The sequence below is a fragment of the Sinohyriopsis cumingii genome, chromosome 5 (assembly GCF_028554795.1).
Source record: "Sinohyriopsis cumingii isolate HCF-2022 chromosome 5, ASM2855479v2, whole genome shotgun sequence".
NCBI lineage: Eukaryota > Metazoa > Mollusca > Bivalvia > Unionida > Unionidae > Sinohyriopsis > Sinohyriopsis cumingii.
The window spans coordinates 113,872,290-113,897,205 of record NC_142965.1 but is presented as its reverse complement, the minus strand read 5'-3'; the positions used below and the strand labels follow the sequence as shown (position 1 = coordinate 113,897,205).

General features: G+C 37.0%; 1 protein-coding gene across 1 annotated transcript; it reads right to left on the bottom strand.

Annotated features, from left to right (window-relative positions):
- Positions 1-12,677: 12,677 nt before the first annotated feature.
- On the bottom strand, positions 12,678-24,517 carry LOC149800011 (uncharacterized). Its single transcript, XM_089959541.1, has 3 exons — positions 24,391-24,517; positions 19,549-19,595; positions 12,678-16,941 (listed from the first exon to the last, which is right to left on the bottom strand). The coding sequence occupies exons 1-3, from the start codon at positions 24,404-24,406 to the stop codon at positions 16,399-16,401; spliced, it is 606 nt and encodes a 201-aa protein (XP_089815667.1). The 5' UTR covers positions 24,407-24,517; the 3' UTR covers positions 12,678-16,398.
- Positions 24,518-24,916: the final 399 nt, after the last annotated feature.

The window sequence follows — 24,916 nt, the reverse complement described above, 5'->3', positions numbered from 1 at the left end:
AGCTTTCCAAAAAGAATTAAAGAAACGTGACATTCATTTTTTTACCACCGAGAATCCCGAAACCAAAGCCAGCATCGTGGAACGTTTTCAACACACTTTGAAAGAACGCATGTGGAAATATTTTACGCATCACCACACTCTGAAGTACATCGACATCTTACCGCACCTGGTGCAAGCGTACAACCAATCTTACCATCGAAGCATCGGACGTGCCCCGCAAGACCTGACTCCCGAGAACGAAGTGTTGGTGTTGGAGCGCATGTTTGGTACGTCCCCGACGAGGGCTGTCCCCAAGAAAAGTGGAATGTTGGCCGTAGGAGATTGGGTGCGCATTGGCAAAACCAAACCCACTTTCGACAAAGGTCACTTACCTAACTGGACGACCTAATTGTTTCGCGTCACTGGATGAGTGCATGGCCGTCATCCTATCGTCTATAAATTGGAAGACATGAACGGAGAAGTGCTCAAAGGAACGTTTTATTTGCCCGAGTTACAACCTGTCACCAAAAAAGAAGACGACGTGTACGACATCGAAAGCATTCTCGAACGCAGAACCCGTAAAGTGGGCAAACGACGTGTCAAAGAAGTCAAAGTACGTTGGAAAGGATATCCACCCAGTTTTGATTCTTGGATCGACGCTTCGCACGTCATCGACTATAAAAAGAAGTGACCATCATGCCCTTTCACACAGGCGCAGCTACGTCGACCACTCCTCCTTCACCTAGTTCTTCTGTGCAAGATTTACAAAAACAACCCTTGTGGGTTTGGTGTGGAGAACGTGTGCCTAAAACGCAAATCGTCCTTTTCTGCCAAATCTTCGTGGTGTATTGTGTCATCGGGGCAGCCATTGCCAATTTGAGTTTGCAACAAAGAGACAAACAATTGTGGACCATTTTATTGAGCAGTTGCATCGGTTACCTGCTTCCCAATCCCTCCCTGAAATTCTTCTCGAACGGGAACCACGGGAACCTTGTGTCCAGTGCCAGTGCCAGTCACCACTCCAACCACAATCACAACCAGAACCCCATTTTGGGCGGAGACACGCCTCTGACGTCCAGTAACCCCTCGGACAGCCACAAAACTCTGGAATTATGAGTCACCAAAACCAATTTTACTTAACCTTACCCAGTGACAGTTCCATGGAGGTGTTTCCCCACAACACGTTGTGCTGTTACACAGCCAAATTACCTCAGGCCATCCCCTTAGATCACGAAGCCCATTGGGAAGTGGCTTTAATGGAAATCATTCACCCGACCCAAGTCCTCAATGTCCTTCCCAATCAAAATAAATTTGATGTGGAAGTTCATGACGACCAAATGCAACAATGGTTGGATGGCAATGTCAAATATGACAAGAAAACCCGTTCACAAAATCAAACGTCGACTATCTATCACTTCTTCATTCCCCCAGGCTATTATTTTAGCGGTCAACATTTGGTCAGCACCATAGCCACCAGGTTTAATGGCGTGTTTCTGAAAGCTTTGGAGTATTTCAAAAAAAGTGTCACCCTGGAATACCACAAAACAGCTCGTCGCTTCCTGATGAAATTTCCTGACGGGGGTAAAATCATGTCTTTCTTATTTTGTCCAGAATTGTTTGACATGTTGGGTGGAGACATAAACATGAGAATGACCATGATGAAGAAAAACGAATTACCCATCGTTTACGACAACGAGTCTTTTAGCAAGTTATTTCGTACCCCAGTAGAACTGAATCAAGGACTGAATTTGATGTTCGTGTATTCCGATGTGGTGGAGTACAACGTGGTGGGACACACCTCCGTACCGTTACTCCGTGTCATTCCTTTCAAAGTGGATTCTGCCACGAACGCTGACGAGGAAGGTGGAAACACTTACCACGTCCACCGCGAATTTGTACATCCTCACTATTTGCCTGTCAGCAAGTCGCATTTGGACACGGTCAACATTACTATAAAAGGAGATTTGGGACAAAATATTCAATTCACCAAAGGAAAAGTCACGGTGAAACTTCATTTTCGAAAACGATTCTCTCACGACTCGTAAGTCATGTATCCAGTGTACCGAGGGGTTGCTTTCGTTCGGTGGCCCCGGTGTTGAAACCGATGGTGACACGCGGATTGCACGCCTTGAAAGATGCGGCACTGACGCAACGCAAAGAATTTCTCCAAAATGTCATCATCGACAAACAAAACCCTAAAGAAGCCTTCATGAGGGCTGGCAAAAATGTCTTGCTGCAAACGGGCAAAGACATTTTGGGTCGCCGAGAAACACCTATAAATGCCCTGCACGCTACCGAGTCAGGCATTCAGCAAGGACAAGGCAGAAAGAGACGATGCAGAAAACACCCTTTCACCAGACTTCACACGTCTAAAGCTAAAAAGGCCAAGAAAAGAAGAACCGTTCGAGACTTAGACGTTTTCGATTCTTGAGACACAGAGAAAAAAATGATGCACCGAGAGTCTTGCGCTTGTTCCAAGTCGGAACTGGATCTGTATTGCCATGCCCCCCACGATGATGACGATGCAAGAATCCCAGTGGGTGGAATTTCACCCCGTCTCCTCATCGACAGCCTCAGCTCCCATCGAGTTTGAAATCAAAGGACAGCCCGAAGATTACATCGATCTGAATAGCAGTTACTTGTACTTGAAAGTCAAAGTTGTCAATGAGGACAATTCGCCCCTAGATGGCGATGAGGTAATAGCTCCCGTCAACAATTTCATGCATTCCTTGTTCAGTGGAGTGGACCTGTACTTGAATAACAAACTAGTCACTAGCAGAATGGATACTTACCCTTATCGCGCCTACCTGGAAAATCTCTTGACGTACGGAATAGATGCCAAGCACACTCATCTCAATGCCTGTGTGCTATGGGAAGCTGACGAAGCTGAAAAGTTTGAAACATTCGAAACTAGTACAACCAAAGACAACAATGATGGATTTGTAGAACGAAGAAACAGAATCATGGGACCCAACAAAAGTTTAGAACTGATGGATCGTTTGCATTTGGACATGTGGTTGCAAGAGAAATATTTGCTAATCGGGGTGAATGTTCGCCTGAGACTGAATCGTAGCAGTGCCACTTTCCATTTGATAGGTACTAATGCTTGCAAAACTGTCATCGAGGAAGCCAGGCTCTACGTACGACGCGTAGAAGTGTTACCTAAAGTGGGAAACGACATCAGTCAGACGTTGAGCAGAACGACCGCCAAGTATCCGATACTACGCGTGGAAGTGAAAACCTTCACCATTCCCAAGGGACAGCAATCCATGATCGAAGATCATCTGTTCCAAGGACAGTTACCCAAACGTTTAATCCTTGGTATGGTCGAGAATGCAGCCTTCAACGGAGTTGCCGATAAAAATCCTTTCAACTTTAAACACTTTGACGTATCCAAGATCGAAGTCAGTCGCGATGGCAAAACCTTGTGTACCCGACCTTTCGAACCTGACTTTCAGAAGAAGAATTACTTGAGATCGTACTTGTCCCTGTACGAAGCCACTGGACAATTAGGGACCAACACCAGTCACGGCATTACGTACGACGATTATGACGGAGGTTATGCTTTGTGGGCTTTCGATTTCTCTCCAGACCAAGGCAGCGACGAGGGACATTTCCACCCTATAAAATCTGGCCAAATTCGTGTGGAACTTCAATTTACTAATGCTCTACCAGAGACGGTGAACGTCATCCTGTATGCAGAATTCGATAATACAATAGAAATCAACAGTTTGAGAGAAGTTTTTTTAGATTACTAGAAGCCATGGAAGACTGTTATCCCTCTTTACCTAGTGGAGAAACTTTGGAGACGGAATGTGAGGAGATCGTGGAAGAAGAATCCCAAGACAAAGACGAAGAAGTTATCATGATGAAGTCAAGATGGCCAGAACAAGAAGCCCATTTAGTCTCCTGTTTTGCCAAACACTTGGTCGAAAAAATGACGGAATTGATCAAGAAAAATTGCTATGGATGTCAAAACGATCATCCCAGTCAAATTCAACACGATAAATGCCTGATGCTGAGTCAAGAAGAAAAATTGGACGAGTATCTGGACGAAGCTTGGAGTCTCATCTCGGACGAAGTCGTGTTGCACCAGTGGTATAAAGACTTGCGTGAACATTCTTGTCCACCATTAACCACTCAAGAGATCGATCGCATCGAAGCTCTCCTGAATCAGAGTGAGGAGACGAAACGAAGAAACCGTTATTTGTCAGACATTTTCAAGCAAAAAGTCAGGATCGAATTGATCACTTATTATTACCTGTGAAGAAGAAAACAACACAAATGGATACCTGGGAACTTTATTACCTTTTGAACCACAGTTCGTATACGGCTTCTTGGAATCCTGTCGTCTGTGCTAAAGATGAACTCCTTCATCGCAAACCTCAAGACCATCAAGCTTACGTGATCAACACGGACGACAGTCATCTCCCAGGAACCCACTGGGTAGCCATTTACTTTCCTCAAGAAGGATGTGTGGAATATTTCGATTCGTACGGATTGCCCCCTTTGGAAGACGATATCATCGACTTTATGAGAAGAAATGCTCAGACCACCCGATTCAATAATGTGAAATTACAAGGCACAGATTCCTTGGTGTGTGAACAATATTGTGTGTATTTTCTGCATCATCGGAGCCTGGGCTATTCCTTAGAACATTTAGTGACTCATTTTGATCCTCGTTCTTCTTCAAGAAACGATGTGAAAGTAGATCGATGGTTTTGTGACCATTATGCTTATCTTTTGTCTCAAGCTAGGAAACGTAGTGTCCATCAATGGCCTAATGACTTCCAACAGTGGAAATCACAATTTCATTCACAACGTTGTCAGCCCTGTTTAAAGTAGATTGTGAATTGAGAAAAAAATATTTGTCATTAGAAAAAATGTTTGATGTTATAATGTTGGATTATTGTTAAAAATGTTAGAGTTGTTGTTGGTTAGTGTTAAGTGATTTTTTGAATAAAAATGTTGTGTTGTGAAAAACAAATGCCTTTGTCTTTTGTTTGGCTATAAGAATGTTTGATTCATGCTCTTTGACTTCTTACTATCCCTCTCATGACACTCATTGAACGTTGCGACTCGAAAACCGTGTGGGGGATGTTTTCCTTCACGTCCGCGCTTTGACTTTAAGAACCGGGGTAGTTTCCAGTCTAACCATCCATTGTCGACTCATCCTCCTACGAAGATGTGCTCCAAACTAGCTAAGCTAAACGAAGCCTACGTAAATTTGCATAGGGTCAGACACAGTCTGATACCGAAGCCAGAAGAGATAGAGAATGTGAGAATGTTAAAAGTCACTGAAGACCTGATAGAAGAGCTCTTCAGAGAAGAAGTAAACAGGGAGAAAGAAGAATGGACAGAGAAGTACAGACTTCAGAGACAGCAACAGCAACAGCAACAACAACAACAACAACAGCAACCTGAACCTGACAGAGGCTTTGTCGATTGTCGTATCGACACCAAAGAGTTCTTCTTCTCTTTCCTAAGAAGCAGACCTATTGCCAGAAAGTCCATCCTCAGAGGACATCGCATTCTTAGAAACTAAAAGATTGCCATAGCAAACAAAAAAACAGCCCTTTTCAGGGCTACCCCCCCCCCAATACTCTAGAAAAGAAATAACCATCAATTTGCCAATGTGTGTAGGTAGAGTAGTGTGAATATAAACACTAACTCTTTTTTTAATAGTGTGAGTGTATGAGTTTGTGTGTTTGTGTGTTTGTGTTTGTAACCGCTCACGTACGTTGGTGTGGATAGTAGATTAATATGATGTTTGTTTGGGTTTTTTTTGGCTGTTTGAAGTGTGGGGAGAGTATATTTGGGGGTTGGATTGGATTGCTTTGCGTATGTGTATAGTCTATTGAAGTGATTAATGAAAACAAATTTTTAGAATAGGAATGGGTAGCATAAAAATGTGAGTGAGTGTTTCTTTTAGGTCCGCGCGTTTTTTTTTTGGTCATGATCTAGGTAAGATCAATTTTATGTTTTTAGGGGATGTTTTCCTTCACGTCCGCGCTTTCACTATAAATTGAAACTCGCTGGACAGTCTAGCTACCCTTGTTGATTGATCAACAGTAAAAAATGAGTAGAATGAGCAGCAGACTGACTAAATTGATGGAACTTCAGATGCATCTGGAGTATGCCAGATACCTACTGAACGAGCTGACTGCGGAGGCCCTTGTGGAAGAAGTGAGAATAGAACAGGAGGAGGAGGAGGGAAAAATGAAAGAAGAGAATGAAAGAAAGAAAGAGATCAGGTGTCACCCTATGATGAACCCTGTGTACAAGGTGACACCTGAGGAAAGGACATCTCGCTAGCCTGTAGCTGAACCACAATCACAACGAAGACAAAGACAAAGAAGACACAGGGAAGAAGAAGTGTTCACTATTCCGCAAACGGAGGAGTGGGATAGTGAAGCCACTCACGCCCCGTCTGCTCTTCAAACGAGTCATGTGAATTGGACTAATGATTGGAGTAGACGTTGTGTCTGTGGTGCCAGACCCGGAAGGTGCCACCATTAACCAGGGGCCTCTGAAGTTAAAAACAAACAGCCCTTTTCAGGGCTACCCCAATACTCTAGAAAAGAAATAACCATCAATTTGCCAATGTGTGTAGGTAGAGTAGTGTGAATATAAACACTGACTCTTTTTTTCATAGTGTGAGGGTATGTGTTTGTGTGTTAGTGTTTGTAAGAGCTCAGGTATGTTTGTGTGAATAGTAGATTATGGGTTTCTTAGCGTATGTGGAGAGTATAGTTTGGGTTTTATTATATGAAATGAGAAAGTAGGGGGATGTTTTCCTTCACGTCCGCGCGTTGTTTGGTCATGATCTAGGTAAGATCAATTTTTATGTCTTAGGGGGATATTTTCCATCACGTCCGCGCTTTTCGTATAAGAACCCACAGTATTCGTCGTTCAAACCATTCTACAGAGAAGATGGCTTCAAACCACCTCGATAAATTGCAAACATTACAAGACGTCCTTGACAATTTGGGCATGATGGAACAAATGCTAGTGAGACTAAATGAAGACCACTATTCTTATAGTCCGCACAGAGTAAAGATGGAGATTAACAACTTAAGAAAAGTAAAGGACATGATAAGTGGTGTGATGAAAGAAATAAAGGAGGAGAAGGAGGATGAAGAGGAAAGGATAAGGATAAGAGCATGGAACGAAAAAATTGAAAAAGAAGAAGAAAATGAGAAGAGGAAGAAAGAAGAGGAGGAGAAGAAAGAAGAGGAGGAGAAAAAAAGAAGAGAAAGAGTGTAGGAGAGAAAATAAGAAGTTGGTGGAGAAAAAGAAGAAATTAGAAGCGGAAGAAGAAGAAAAACCAAAGGCCCTTTTCAGGGCCACCCATATTTCTCGAAAAGAGAATGACTTTCCATTGCCTACCCCTTTTTTAAATTTAAATTCTTTTAAAAAAAAAAAATCCCATATTCAATTCCCCCTTGTCCCTAGATAGACCCACACTTTATTCCCCCCATGTTCAATTCCCCTTGTCGCTAGAGTGGCCCACGATTTTTTTCTCCATGTTAATTTCCCTTGTCGCTATATTTGCCCACGATTTTTCTCCATGTTAAATTTCCATTGTCGCTATATTTGCCCAGGGGTGTTTTTAATGCTAATTCCCATTGTCGCTCTAGTGCCCTTATTCACTACTTCAGGTTCTATATAAGCATTGGAGTAAATAGTTAACATTAAAGAAGATATTATTATTATTATTATTATTATTATTATTATTATTATTATTATTAACTTTATGATTTAGTTTCAGTCAATAAATAACATTTTGTAGGGACACATTAAACACTATACATATGTGAACGAGAAGAAAAGTATATTGTTCTAACTATGAGAGGTAGCAGCACTGATCTGTGTAGAGTAATAACATTTCTTATCGAAATCCTTTGAACGCGAATCATGGAAATAAAGTTGTATTATATCATTTTTTGTTTTAGTTACCATCTAGATGTACTAACAGCTGCCTCGCTAGACGCTCACCATTAATAAGTTAGTGTTAAGACTGGTCGGCCTGGTGTTAGGTTAATGTGACTCGGTGGGACATCATGCTACATGTCTGCGGCATGATGCTCCGGTGCTAGATATCGCTATAAACAGCCACACGGCAGATATCGTAGCAATATGACTGAAACGTTGTTAAAGTTACGTTAAAACTCCATCACACACACACACACACACACACACACACACACCATCTGGATGATTTGCTAAGTCATGACAACCTGAAACATGCGCATTGTTTCATACAAATTACTCGAACTTTAAAGTGACTGGCCAGATCTTTGAATGCTGATTGGTAGGATTTGTATGAATCTGAAAAGCCTTTACGCCACGACGCTTTCTGTTGAAAAAGAAAAAATCTGACAGGTGGTTTCTGAGAAGATTAAAATTTTTATATATCCAAACACTTTCGTTATTTTGTTGCTACGGTTCTAGGTGTTTTAATTGCATTGTGAGATGGCGGATTAACATGATTTCAACAAAACTTAAGAGTCCTTATCCAGATGCATTTGTCAAATCTTGGTGAAATTATCTTTTACTCTTTCTTCTGTGTTTTGTAGATTTTTCTATGCGTAGTAATGGTATCCATATTTAATAGCATTATTGCATCATTTACATATTAAGATGCCCTTTTTGTCAAATTCTCTGTCTAGTGTTTATGAGAAAATGTCATTTAAAAGTTTTTTCTATTTTAGTAAGGGGGGGGGGCGCATCTAAAGCCTCTCTAAATGAGATAATCATCATATGAGCTAATTTGCATGTTGCATTCACCTATATGAATTGTACTTAACTGATGCATACTAATTTTCCAGTAATGAATACTAATTTTCCACTGATGCTTACTAATGTTCCACTGATTCATACTCATTTTCCATTAATACATACTAATTTTCATCTGATGCATACTAATTTTCCACTAAAACATACTAATTTTCCACTGATGCATACTAATTTTCCATGAGACATACGGCATTAGAAAAACTGTTTATATGTAAAATTCGTCGAGAATAATGAGAGTGCAAGTTAAATCAAAGTTATCCCTTTGCTGTTGTTTATCACCCGTAAAGATATATTCTTACAAAGCAGTTAGCTGGGAATATGCATCTTTGTTACTAAAAATTATATACTTTTCTAACATCATCAAGTAAATTAATATTACAATAATTCTTGTCTAACACTAAGCACTGCTTGTGGAACTTCTGGCGTCTGTCTGATAAAACTCGAAACGATTTACCTCACAATTTTTTGTAGTTTATACCATCTCCCTACGCCCAACTCCATTTCTATCTAAAGTTCATACAAAAACCTGTGAAAAGGGATATAAATAAACTCAAGCAGAAATAAACAAACAAGAAAACAATGATCTATATACGCAAATGAAACAATGATCTACCTACGCAAATGATGAGATGGGCTCCTGCTTAAATAATCAGCATTAGTTTCGATGTGCTCGGTCGGAACACCACCGACTTGAATATAAAATATTGCGATATGAAAGTTTTCAATCAAAGAATAACAAATTTATATGTCTTTTTATGCGACTTGATTCAAATACCAATTGCAAATTAATGCCACTTGATGAATGTCCCATGATACTCACAGACCGATATATCTCCATCATGCAATGTTCCAAAATAATCATGGTCACAAACTAACCGGATATAGTTTCAAAACTCATCGTGCTCAGTAAAGTGTAAAATACAAATCTATGCACACAAAACTATGGCTATGATTTATCTGATATTCATTTATGGTTGCTTTTGAGTGAGCTGAAAAACGTATAATTTTACTGAAGCAAATTGAACTGACTAAAAGGCAAAGAAAATGTTAATTTCCTTATTTCGAAAGACTTAAATCATATGCATAGATCTTTTTCTTTGAACACATGATAGATGTATTGTTGTTGTTGCGAGGACTTTTCACACAGAACCCTGAGGCTGAATATTTGTTCTGTTATGCTTCTTCCACTCCGGAACCCGGCCTGTTCTTCAGCGATTATTTCTTCTGCTTGTGGTTTCAGTCTGTTCAAGATGATATTCAGCATCACCTTACTAGCATGGCTGATCAAACTGATAGTTCTGTAATTTTGGCACAGCTGGAGATTGCCTTTTTGTGGAGTGTTATAATCAGTGACTGGGTCCACTGTGTTGGCCATGCATCTGTCTGCCAGATCTTGTTGCAGATTTTTGTTAGTAGCTCTATCACTGATCTCTCCCCCCCCCCCATTCTTGATAAGTTCAGCTGGGATGTTGTCTACTCCAGCTGCCTTCCCATTCTTCAGTGCTCTTATTGCTGACTCCACCTCTTCTTTGAGAATGGGGAAATCATCATCATTTGAGGGGTCTGGAACTTCAAGCACCTCTGGGTCTCCTGTGCGCTGTTATGTTGTAGAGTTCTTTGCAATACTCAGTCCATCTTTCTGCAATGTCACTCGCGTCTGTGAGGCATATTCCATTTTCGTCTTGAATGGTAATGACTCTTGGTTGCTTCTGTCCGGTGAGGTCTTTCACAATTTGGAATGCCTTTTTGCTGTTAAAAAGCTATTTACAGAGTGTGGCATGAAGTATTGTGGGCCACAATGACGAAGTACAACATGGGCCAAACGTTGACCAATACCATCAAGCAGCTGTACGCCAAGGTTACCAGTGCAGTAATTGCCTAAGGTTCTATGGGGGACTGGTTTCAGACAACAGCCGTGGTACGTCAAGGCTGTCTCCTGTCACCCACGCTTTTCAACATCTACCTAGAGCGCATCATGAGCGAAGCCCTCTAAAACCACTGTGGGACAGTCGGCATTGGAGGGCGTAACATCACCAACCTCTGCATTGCAGACGACATTGATGGGCTTGCAGGCAGTGAAGACGAGCTTGCCACATTAGTGAAGAACCTGGATGAAACATCTTTCAGATTTGACATGGAGTTAAGCGCTGAGAAGACAAAGCTGATGACAAATAGTGGCAAACAAATCTCAGCCAAGATTAAAGTCAGAGGACACGAACTGGAAACAGCGAGCCAGTTCAAATATCTTGGTTCCATAATCACCGAAGAGGGATCAAAAGCAGACATTTTGTCAAGAGCAGCACAAACAATGGCAGCTATGTTAAAGCTAAGACCCATCTGGAGAGACAAGAATATCTGTCTGAAAACTAAAATCAGACTATTGCGAGCACTAGTCATCTCAGTCTTTTTGTATTCATGTGGGGCCTGGACCCTGACTGCAAAATTACAATGAAGAATCCAGGCACTTGAAATGAGATGCTACAGAACCATCCTTGGCACCTCTTACATGGACCACATCACAAATGAAGAAGTGCGTAACACCATCAGACACAAAGTAGGTCAATATGAAGACCTCCTCACCACGGTCAAAAAGAAAAAGCTGAAATGGTATGGCCATGTCACTAGAGCCAACAGTCTATCCACAACAGTCCTGCAGGGCAGCGTCCAGGGTGGCAGAATGAGAGGTAGACAGAGAAAAAAGTGTACTGACAACATCACAGAATAGACCAGGAAAAGTTTTGCGGAGACACAGGCATTGGCATATGATGGAGACAAGTATCGGGAACTGGTCAGATGTTCAGCAGCACAGCGCCTCGACGACTACACTAGTGTCAAGAGACTGATGATGATGATGATGATGATGATGATGCATAGATCTGAACAGTAATGACCGAAGCAGTCTTGATATTATCGTGATATCCATTCGATCAGCAATAACAATACTGACCTTCGTGTTCTCTATAAACTTCTTTAGCTCTTTGATCAACCCATATTCTTTGCTAACAATACAACAAATGCAATTTAGATGGCATTTAAATCAGATAACACAAATATTGTTCACTGTCTTTACAACTTGGTAACTTGAAAAACCAAGCGCACAATAATGAAATTCGTTTTACCATCGCTGATCACATGGACAACGCTGATCACATGAACGTGATTTTGATCTTATATAGGATACAAGGAAGTTATTTGAATAGCGCAGAGAGGTAAATATATCATAATAATGACATATTTTACTGATGGATCAATACAAAGATATGGGTGTCAAAGGATTATATTGATTAATTGGAAATTGGAAATTACATAATAAAATTTTAATTTTAAAACAGTAAAACTCCATACAATACATGACTTCAGTCATGATGCAAGAAAAAATTTGGAAAACTGTTTATGAATTATTAGCAAAAGTATGTTCAAAATATCAGTGTGGAGCAAGATAGTGTTTGGTGTCTAAAACTAAAATCTCTACAAAGTTTACTAATGGGATTTGTACATTCTGCTGCTTTTGCATACAATTTAGCCTGAGGGCAACTGCCTGTAAAGAAAATGAGCTGCAATCATTCACCAAGGCTTCATTTTATTCATACCTGTGACCTATTCAACGTAAACAAAAAGACTAAAAGTAGCAATTTTTCTCTTGATTGTCATTAAACACTTTGATATAATAGTCTGTTTCATTTTCATTTTGCTATATGACATTGGGTTTCTAAGACACATACGTGTTGACCATTTTGTGCAAATAATGTTTTATTAATAAAAGAATCCTTTTACATATAGTGCATAGTAATTTAAGCAGATTTTCCCTTTCCGATTTTATTCAGTAAAGACGGATCAATTTGTTACGACTCAATGGTCTTAAATTATGTGACGGAAAGAAATGAACCCAACAATTTAAGAAAAATGAACCAACAATTTATTACCCCAGAATACAAGGTGAAAGTCAAAAGCCACTTACAGTATTGCAAATTAAATCCTAAATAATACTTAAAAATGTCCTATCAAAAGTCAAAGTGTAAATAATGCTCCAAATTAATTACAATAATCTTGAATGTGCTGATGTGGCAATAGTTTTGCTCGTACTGATGTATTAATGACATAATCTAGAACATAATTATTGAGCACGTGTTAGTTGAATGAATAATTTAAATAAATTATTACTCTATAATTACAACTGAAAACAAAACAAATATGATTCCACAGACTTATCTTAAGATTGAAAAGACGACTTTGTGTACAACCCCTATTTATAAGCCGAATGTCATCTGTCCGACGAAGCAACAGAATGACCTCGCTGTGAGTCATTCCTAATTGGAAAAAGATCCAAAATATTGTCAATAAGTTTGCTTCTATGGTCAAAATCAAGGCTAGGTCTTGAAATCAAGTTCAATTAAAATTCTTCAAAAATATGGCAATAGTTAGGTAGGCCAAAAGTCTACCGTCAGTCAACGACAAAGGTCAAGCACACATTAATAAATTAAATATCCATAAAACATTTCATCATAAAGAAAAAGAAATATTAACACAATAAAGCTTTATTTTACATAATAGTCAAAATCAATATACATATGATGCTAAAGTAATTGAAATTACATCAGAATGTTTCTTATTAATGATCAAAAATGCACTTCTGTACGTTGATGATCCATTTTTATTTCGTATTGATATGCCTCGTGTCAATGTTGTACCAAACCTTATCTCAGAAATATCTGATTTTGATTTTCATTTTGTCAATGAACGTGAAGATTTTCCAGGTACCATTGTAATCGATGCAGGCGTAACATATATCTAAACCAGATGTTATACTGTTGACTGGAATCTTTCATACCAAATGGGATCCCTTTATATGGATAAAGTCCGTGCCGATTTATTAGATTTGTCTGCGGACGAACAAAGAATGCTGCTTTATCCATTTGACAGTACAGATAATAAAGTTGAGTATGTGGATCAGATGAATTATTTACAAAAAAACTTTTAACCACGCAAACGACTGAATGTGATATCCGCTTGATGACACACGACGACTGTATGACAAACTTGAGACACGCAATAATAAAAATACCCTACAAAAATACCGTTTTGATAAATTAAAGACTTATTTAGCAGAAATGTTCATAACGATTAACAAATCGAATTGTTCAGACTATGAACCGCACTCTCTAGAGTCTATAAAAGATTAGCACAGAAAGGCAGCTTAAGCTCGTGACCCCCCCCCCCTCTCTCCCATCTACGTCCCATTTTACAAGACTGTCTATACACTAAATTCTAAGCAAAAATGCAACTATCGAATGATTTGGTAGAAACGCAAGAGTATCAGAGTTAATGATTCAAGTTGACGAAGAAGACTTATTTTCTGCTTTCGAAATGGACTCTCTCGCCGAAGCTGCTTTGCAATTTTCCCTGTTTCAACTTTTGTTTTCACAAATGTTCGGATTTACAGTACAATTCATTTTTGCGTAGACCCAAATCAGAGTTCATTTCGAAACGAATGACTGAGCAAATGCTACTCTATCAAGTTCAAAGGTCAATGCTCATGAATAATGTTACTGTGCAGCATAACCTCGATTACATTGCTTTTTGTAGTGCGTTCTACTTATTATTCAGCCTTGGGTAGCATATAGTTAAAAGGTTACTACATGTCTAGATAAAAATATGAACTCGTTTTCTGAACTACAAGTCATTCCTAACGTCGTGCAGTATAGCTCAGAAAAACTTGTTGAGTTTCCCCATGCAATGCAGAAACCTAAAATTGCTTGTGTATTTCTATATTAATTATAGAAAATCCCTGGTTTTGTATCTTCCATGGTTAGATTATGCACTGTTATGTATATTTAATTTGCATTGTTTTTTTAGATATTTTTCTTTATTTATTATTTTTTCATGATATGTTTGGACTATATAAAGTTATATTTTGTACCTGACCTTGTCCAAGATCAAGTTCATTGTGTACCTGACCTAAATCACGGATCTTTTTAATTCTGTAAACAACTAATATATAGATAATATTTTCTCTATCAGTATAGATTTAATGTTAGGATCATTATTGATGGAAGTAAATATATTTATCGCAGTCTGAGTTAGGGACATCAGGTTTTCAATGTTCTTTATTATAATGTTAATAACAAACATTCTAATAATAACTATAATAATCTAATAAACATTTGGAACCTTCCAGAATGAAATTTGCCATTAGGTAATAGTTTGTTTTAGGAAATGCTAATTGAGACTTTATAAAATTGTTACTGGAAAATATTTTTATTCGTGATTTGAGATCTGAGCAGTTTCAGTTGTATTATTGTTGTGTTCATTATTTCATTTGAGCTGGAATTTATTTATTCAAATTATTTAATTCCAGTTGTTTTTCTCTGTGCATAGAAAGTGCTCAAATATAACATTCTTGAAAATATAGACTTGGATTTATAGTAAAATTTCAACTAAGGATATATTCTTGGATTGTATGATTGTAATTCAATAAAAGAATGTTGGCACATCACGACGATCACAAGCACATCAACACTTCAAGCGATGGATTTATTTTTGATCGCCACTAACGTTTGTTCAGAACGTTCATCATTATCACTTGTGTTCTAAGATCTTTTTACATTTTTCACTTTTGTATTCTTGGCACATATATTATTATTGTTGAATTTTACAAAGCTTGTTCTTTCTCACTCTTTGCTATTACTTATTTTAATACCTCAGAATCTTAGCATCACAAACAAATTTAACAGCTTAGCTTCAATTGTTCAAGTCATGGATTCAAACTAAAGATACAGTTCTATGAGAGAAACATATTTATCAATTAAAGTAAATATTTTACATAACAAATACCAGAATACCTTCACAATTTCGACATACACTTTGTAGAATTAAGTGAGTCAAATTGATATATTCCTATTAAAATCGGCATTCTTCAAATCAAAACAGAGTAACATAATTTTTTTCAAAACACGAAGTCAATACTTAAGTTAGTTTTCTGTTTTTTGGCAGTCACATGAGGAAATTAAACAGATGCTTGTTTCCTTAAACTGTATGGGTCATCTGATAACTGATAATTCTACTCAGTGCACATTATATAATGTTTTCCCTTGAATACATTATAGAAAGTTTTCCCTTGAATACATTATAGACTGTTTTCCCTTGAATACATCATGGAATGTTTTCCCTTGAATACATTATAGAATGTTTTCCCTTGAATACATTATAGAATTTTTTCCCTTGAATACATTATAGAATGTTTTCCCTTGAATACATTATGGTTTTTGCGTCCTGTATAAATCATGTCTTCGTCATTCACCTTAATAATAATACAGTCCAAGAATTGTTCAGTAAGTTTTAATTGGCTTATATATCTCAAACATATGGGCATTTAAGATATAAAAAGTTATATAAGCTATGGACAATGGAAATCATACATCGGTATGCTAACCACATTTCAAAAGTATGATGCGACACTGCCGTACATATATCCCAAATGTATTTCAAAATAAAGATCGGAGACTACAGAATACAACAGTTCTACACTATCACTATTCCAATAATTCGGTTACATATTTCAAACATATGGTTATTGTTCGTTCAAGCAGGACCACAAATATATATCACTGTTGTCTGTGCTAATCAGTTTTGGTGTTGTTCATTTCTTTTTTTTAAACAGTTTTTGTATTTGCTTGAATTTGCTTCCAAGTTAATTACATTAATTTGTTTGCTTACAACCTTGTTAGGTTTAAGTTTTCCTGGGATTTTATCCGACAACATTTGGATATCATGCTTCAGGTCCTGCTTCCATTTCAGCTCTCTTTCCTCGTATGCTTCCTTCCATTTCCGATCTTCTTTTAATATTTGCTCCATCTTGGTCATTTTGTCATTCAATGCTGACATTTCCTGTTTCCTTTCTTCCCGAAATTGCCGCAGCATCCGTATCTCAGTTGTTAGCTGAATTTCCTTAAATTTTAATTCCATATTGTCATTGGTAAGTGATGCGTATTCATGTTGTAATTTCTTTAATTGCTCTTGAAGTGTTTGTATTTCTTCATTCACTTTACGCAGTTGTTCTGCTGTCGTGTTGTGCTCTTTCTGTAGTCGTTGGTACTCTATCCTTGATACAAAAGGAGAGGACGTTTTCCCCTCAGCCTCCTCGCCTCCACAGGCTCCTTCCTCAACCTTCAATAAATTTAAATTGATTCAAACGTCTATATGCTTACTGTACTTTTCATCGCATATACATCTAGTAAGAGCAGCATCGTCTCTCCAAATACCCATGCAATGAATTCACTCCAGATATATTGATACGTATATCCATCTATCCGTTTGTTTGTACATTTATTCGCATGTACGCTTAAATGAAAGTCGTTCTGTTTGTTTCTATATATAATGCCTTTTTAATGGGTCTGTCTCTTCCAAGATATTTAAGATACCTTATGACTTTTTAAGGTCTGAGTGCATCTACATATAAGCATAGATAAACATCGAGCAGCTATGTTTTCTGTCACGACTAATTGTAGAGAATACAATCTTAATGTTTTAAGCAATCACATCCGCCATGTATGTGTGTGTGTATCGTTGTTTGCTGCTTGTATAAATATCTTGTGAGATTCATTTTTAAAGTTCATATAGAAGTGTAATACGTAACATTTTTTTAAACAAGTGGGAACAAGTAATAAACTTTTTTCTTTGTCATACGAGTACAATTTCAAGATTAAATGTAAACATGATGGAAAATACTTTGAAAATTAATTTAAAAACAAAGACCATAAAAAATATTGAATATTCTCTCATACTTTTTATGGAATAGTTTCTTTTTCCTTGAAATCTGATGTTTCAGAATTATAATCCGGTCGCGGAAAAGGATATTGACGTGAGAATGCAAGATAAAGGAGAATATATTCCTATATGTCGAAACTGAGTATGTGGCATGACATATGAAATACGTGTTTCTCATATAATGCAGAGTTTAAATTAAATGTCAACTATTTTTCAGATATCTTGCACTGGTTTATATATCAAACATTCTTGCTTCTGCTATATATTAGGTGTTTATTTTAATATTATATTCTTTATATTAAAAAATTCGTGGGTGTATGGTTGGACGATATCTAGCGAATTGGCCGGATCGTTATCAAATTATCGGATTTCACCCACCGTTGGTGACCAATTTTGTTTATATTTGACACAGAAGAACAATTTGTTTTTCCACTGTATTCACTGGGAACGATAGCAATAAAGATGAACGCAAAGTTCATTTTGAACTCGCCTTGATCCACAATAAAAAAAGTCTTTAGTCTCATTTGCTTATACATACAAACACGGCTCAGAAAATTTGTAATTCCAAATATTCGCCTGCTTGATATATGCTAATTGTTATTGTTCAACATATAATATGGTTAGTGATTCGGAAAATTGGCTAGTTCTCAATAGATCTTCGAAGTTTTCTTCCTTGAACGTTCTTACATCAGCAGATCTGGAGCGCCCTCTACCCAAGGGAAAGGTATTAACTAAATTCAATGCAGCGCCATTACAAAAGAAATTTTAAAATGTACCTAACATTTCCTAGATTTTTCGTTTAGTTTTATGTAAGGATAGTGAACATGCAAGAATATGTCTAAGGTCAACGTTCACCCAACCCATCAGATGTGTTAAAAGCACCGCCAATCCTATTCAGGCTTCAACGTACCCCACGTAATTCAGCAAGCGTTGATACAAGAAAAAAGCATATGTGAGATCTCTCTCTCTCTCTCTCCATATATATATATATATATATATATATATATATATATATATATATATATATATATATATATATATATATATATAGATATATATATATATATATATATATATATATATCTTTAAAACTGCACTTCTAGCTTTATTTTACAGCTATTTGGGTGGCAAACACGGACATTTCAGATCCAAATGTAAGAGATTTTGATTATGCAGTCAGAACATAAGTGTCGTTGAGGAGATCTCCTTATCAGGATTTGGTTTGGTGGCTGGCCCTAATAATTACCTTATTTCTTTCCATTCCCATGGGCAGGCACAGCTTGCATATTGTTCAGTAAGATAATTACTTGATACATAATAGTCGTATATAATGTTTTGGCTATATAACAACGTGCAGTGAATGAGTAATGGTTAAACGCTACGTATCTCACGCCGTGTTTGAAATAAATTAAATATATAACTCAATCTACTTGGTCAAAAACAGTTTACGCGTGGCATATGGTGCCAATATTAACTAGTCATACAAGGTGGTTTACAAACTCTGCTATTAAGATCGAAAACTAATTCTAACTTATTAAATCTTTTGTTTCACTGTTGCTTTTTTTACATAATTTATATTAATCTGGAATGTATACCCTACCTTTTAAAAAACGATAATCATGGTGTCCAAATGTGCAGATAACATCAGAAATTCAGGAAATGAAGGTTAGTGAGAGAAGCGGGGAAAAGAGAAATTCATTTCCGGTTTTACGAAATATGGTCCAAAAATTGTCTGGCCATACTAGGTGGTTTACAGGCTCTGCCATTAAAAACGCAAAATAACTCAACTAATCAATTGTTTCACTGTTGCAGCTTTTAAATCTTCTCGCTATAATTGTTCAATCTGAAATGAATAACTAATCTTTTAATGAAAGATAATCATGGCGTCGCAATGTGCGGCTCAGATAAGTAGTTTAGGAAAAGTAGGTCACAGAGAGAAACGGAAAAAGAGAAATATCATTCCTGCTCTTATATTCTATCTCATAAGAGACCATATTATGGTCTTACCGTGGAGCTGCTTACTGGCATTGCTGATTCCTCACCAGAGGCATAACCTGCAAGAAATATAAAGGCATCAGATGTGGCAGCAGACTACAATTATTTCCTTTTTATGTTATATATATAAAGATAGATTATTTTAAATCTCATACCATAACTATCAAAATTTGGTAAATGACTGCAAAGTCTATCTCGCCTTAGTGCTTGAAATCCCGAATGTTTCATCGCGTTTGACTGACATGTATAGTTGTAATAATGCTATAAATATAATGACGGTTTTAACATTCTGCAGAGCTTGTAAACATCGAACTTTGCGTATTTATTATCAACATACGATGTAACGTTAGAAGTGAAGTTAGATGTAAAACACATCACTGAACTTGATACAGTTGTTTTCGTACGATATTCCTGTTATGGGTAACGTAATAAGGAACTAACTTGTAATAGACGGTTCTGTCTAGAATGAGAACCAGTCATTAGTGACTGACAATGATTTGTCAGATCTGCTCAGTTTCCTGGCTTTAGCTTAGAAGTGGTTCAATAAATGTGAGGTGTGTGTGTGTGTGCGTGTGTGTGTGTGTATGTGAGAGAGAGATAGACATACATACAGACAGTGTGTGTGCGTGTGTGTGTGAGAGAGAGAGAGAGAGAATCATTGAAACATATTCCGCAATATTCTACTCAGTATCACTAAGGATGATACGGTAGCTATAACATCCATTGTCGTCAACGCCGTTTGTTCAAGGGAACATATTTTATTTCCGTAATATTATTGAAGACTTCTAATACTTAGTATGATGTTTTTCAGTGATAAATAAAACAGTGTGAGTAACTCTTTTCTTTAAGATTTTCCATTGAATTTAGAGTGCAGAGTACAGAAACGATGACAACAGCCTGCTCTAAATTTCTAGTTCGACTACGTCTAGTAGGAGTTTAGCGATCTATTTTCACAAATACATCATCTGCCTGGAGTCGCTGCTTAAACATTTGTCAAACAGGTATGTAGGTTTCTGTCACTGCTTGAAGATGTCGCTAAAAAGATCTGTAGTTTTCTATGTTGGATAGCAATAAATCACGCAAACGGATAACGTTTCATCATCGTGTGCGTCAGCCTGAGTTATGGAATCAAGAACAATAAGCCAGGTGGTTATTATGAGGTGTTTGTGTTCTTTGAAGGCAAAAGGAAAACAAAAAAGTTCGTTGAACCTAAAGAACAGCATTCAGAAGAGTTAACAAACAAGATGGCACATATTCAAGGTATGGTCTCTACGGGATAGCTAAGCGAAGCTGTTTAGCATTAAACACTGCTGATATTTTTCCTTAACTGATAAATGACGGAAGAAACGATCTGGAAAAACAGACGTAAAAATCTGAAGATGTGGAGTGATTATTCTATTTTCAAAACAATCTACCATATCATTTCCAGTGTTCATTTAGGATTTGTAGAAAAACTATTTAATAGCTTTTATGTACTATTATTAGTTTAGGTAAAAGTTCGGTTTACGATTTAATACGTGAATATATGCCATTTCAATTAATTACATGGAGACGTGTTAATCGCATTGGCTTGCTTGTATGGTACTCTAGCCAATGTTTAATGCAGCCACTGTATTATCCAAAGAACTGTTATAAATACGCATAGTGAAACAATGCGGCAATTGCTATTCTCTCAGTCTCGAATTTCGGTTCAATTGCTTATGAAATGCCTCTCAGAATGAATCATTATTAAAGCTTAGATCAAGATAGATTTTGCCCTGTTAATCGTAGTTAAAAGAATCATATACCCAATTCGACGAAGTATTTTACCTATCAATAACATTATATTGGCGGGGCGTCCGTGTAGCATCGATCGATTGATCAATCGAGAGAGAGAGAGAGACAGAGAGAGAGATAATTATAAATATACAATAAACAGAACGGAAAATGCCATCCCTGGATTCTGTACAAGAATGCCTGATAATAGAATGTATAATTATTTTTTGGTGATGTGTGCTTAGTCGTGAGGGAATAAGGGCACTTGTGTGCAGGCAAGGCGATGGGTTCCGTTTACCCGCAGTTTCTTTCTGTTTTTGTTTTCAGATATATGCATCCTCGCGTTTTAAGCTGACACGATTAAATGACGTGCATTCAGGTACAAGCTGAATTAGTCAAAATTCCTCTCCTCAGATAATTTCGAAAGAATAAATATACCTATATGACCTGTTTGGTGTGTGGACCCCATCCAAAAACTTACGGTCCTTTTCCTACATTCGCACTTGCATTGTACCCACTGTTAAAACTAAGTCATATGGACGACGTACTTTTGTTTAGCAGGGCCCAGCTATGTGGAACTAATTGCCCACAAATCTTAGGCACATTGACTTAACTTCTTCCAGTTTTGTCCGCATGTTTCTGTTTTGTAGTTTCATAGTGTTTGTTTTGTAATCTGGTTGTTGAATATATTTTTTTATGTATTATATAATATTGTCAAGCGCTTAGAACTTCTAAAGACTTTTTGCGTTATTATTATTATTATTATTATTATTATTAATTTTTTTATTATCAACGATTCAAGGGCAATAAATCCAAATAGATGTTTAAACATAATTTTGGAACTTTGATTAATATCTCGATACGTTTAATCTCTTTCACATTCAAAAAGACAAACGATTCATTGTAACGCTTTCGATTGGCTCTTTGAGCAAAAGTTTTGAAGCGCATAAACCAATCTTAAAAAAAGTAACACGCGATGTGGGTCTTAATTGCATCTATATAGTTTTATTATTTTCTTTCTTGTTCAGTCATAAAATGGTCAGACTGCGAAACTTCATACGATAGCATATTTCAGAAAGGTCGTTGGACATGGTTAATGGCATCATGTTTAAATCTGGAAAAATATTGTCAGCATCTTTAATTAACCACTGTCGTACAAGACTGATTTGATGGCCATGCATTTGCAGATGGAGAATAACGTTCAGCTTATGTGGTACGATCTACATCGTTGTAGAGTCTTAACTGCATTTTTCATTAGTGGGTAAAGATGCATCTATAACTGTTTTATATTTATAATTAAATGGCAATAACCTGATATGGCAAAAACTAATTTTATGCTGGTTTTAGTTTGCAAATATTTCTTCCCTTGTCAACGAAGATATAATTCTTTCATTATCATCAATTCCGTAAAATTTCGGGTTATACGGGTGGGTAAGAGATGGAAAGATAACTCACTACATGAAAGATGACACTAAAAATGGGTGAATGAGTATATCCCAATTAGTTTCTTTTGGTGAGCTTCACAGAACATAGGAGTTCAGAATGCTAAAAATAACATCACGCGTGTAAGTCAAATCTTCTACTTCAATTTCTTTCTTTATATTTAGCACAATATCATAATATGTACTCCTCGCCAAGCTTGTGAATGTGTAATATGTTTGCGGTAGCTTATCTAGAATCGTATCAAACAGTTTGTCAGTATTTTCCTTCGTTGTGTAAGAGGAATATCTGTATGTATGAAATCAAGCTAAATATAGAAATATTTTACAAATAAATTAGTATACATAATAGTTCGTGGTGAATCTGGTGAGTTTTCAAGATTGAAATAGTGGGTTTCGGTCTTCTTTTCTTACGCATATGATTGTTTTGGAATAGGGCAAGTTACAAATTCACCTTTAGCTATAAATATAATTTATCCACAAGACATAATGTGCATTTTATAATGCAGATTACAAATAAAAAGTCATTGTTTCGATCAATGATTGTGTGCCATTCCATCAAAAACCTATAAAGGGCAGTTAGACTATAAAGAAATGCATTCATCTTTAGTATAGTGAGCTTTTTGCACGTAATATAGGACGGTAGACTAAATTACTGAAATAAGGACTATACATTTACTTCCATTTCCGCTTATAGGAGATGACATTGTAACCTACCATTCAGTTGTATAACTGAGTTACGTTCTGTTAGGCTGTAAGGTAATTTCTCACTGGTAATATCGTCCTACTCCACCTGTTGCAACTTAGGGACATGTCACAATGTTTATCCGTAGGGTCTGAGACACTGCAAATGTGGGTATGTTGTTAGAAACGAGGTCATTACGATTGGCGTCACATTTATGTGATTCGTAACTAGTTCTATTCTAGCGTCTACTTCAACGGCTTCTTTATTATTTCTTTCGGGTTGAATAGTCACCTCAACTTGCTGTTATCCGTACTTTATTTGACTGTACATTATACCAGTACTCAGCATTATAAATCAATTTAAATATGATGCTGAGTGACGGTCTGTGACGGGTTCACATTGCAGGAGTTTTGGTCATGCTATGAAGTCAGTATCTGTCGGTTGGTATTTTATGTATTTGTGGCTCTTTCTTCTATTTACACCGAACGAATGATTCAATAATACATCTCTCTTTCGTTTTCGTAATTGTTTTACGTAAACGTTATATTCATGAAATCGACTTATCTCCAGCAACGTTTTTGACCAAGGCGTAAGGTGAAATGTATGTTAATTTAGCGTCTCGGTTTGAATGGAGAATATTTTGTGAAAATATTGGAATCAGTGTATGTCTCGGACGAGCGCTCGATGAAAGCGTAGTTCGAATGATTCTAACGTTCTTTGCCTAATAATCAGAACTATTAGCAATATTGCTATGCGCTTTACATATTTTTCATGAGATCCTACTAGTAAATTAATTTTCTTATTCGTCATTTCAAAACCCTCTAAATATTTTATTCCTTTCACAAGATGGAATACCTGCCCAAATCCGTCCAATTACATACTCTTTATCCTAAAATTCATTCCAAGCAACGGTTACAATATATTAGATACATAGATAGATAACGTATAACATACGCTGTTCAAACTTGTACTTACCCTGAGAGATATCCATATCACTTAGATTTTGATCCTAGCAGATTAAAAACAGAGATTCTTGGATCGTCTCTATCTACCTGAATGATCAAAACATAAAGAATACTTCTTATAAATAAACATCTAGGAAGTTTAATTCAGAGGTGGCGACATGTACTGGGTCGTATAGCACCGTAAAATTAAGCGGTTTACATACATACATACATACATACATACGATATTCTAAAACTTTACTTAATTTTTGTTAAACATATGACTAGAAAGATATGGCGTAGAGTTTGCAAACAAAACATAAAACGAAAACACTTTAATAGATTTATATCAACTTGAATGTACTAGAGTGATAACGTCAAGTCAAAATCTACTAAATGATCAGCAAGGAGCTCCTATTCAAATATGATGACACCTATCTTGTCTTTTGGCACAGTACACCTGGGTTATTGCCACAGATGACAACAGACTGACGAAACGGCCTTTTGTATTTGATCTCGACAATATAATCAATTGAAACAATGAACTTAAATAATTG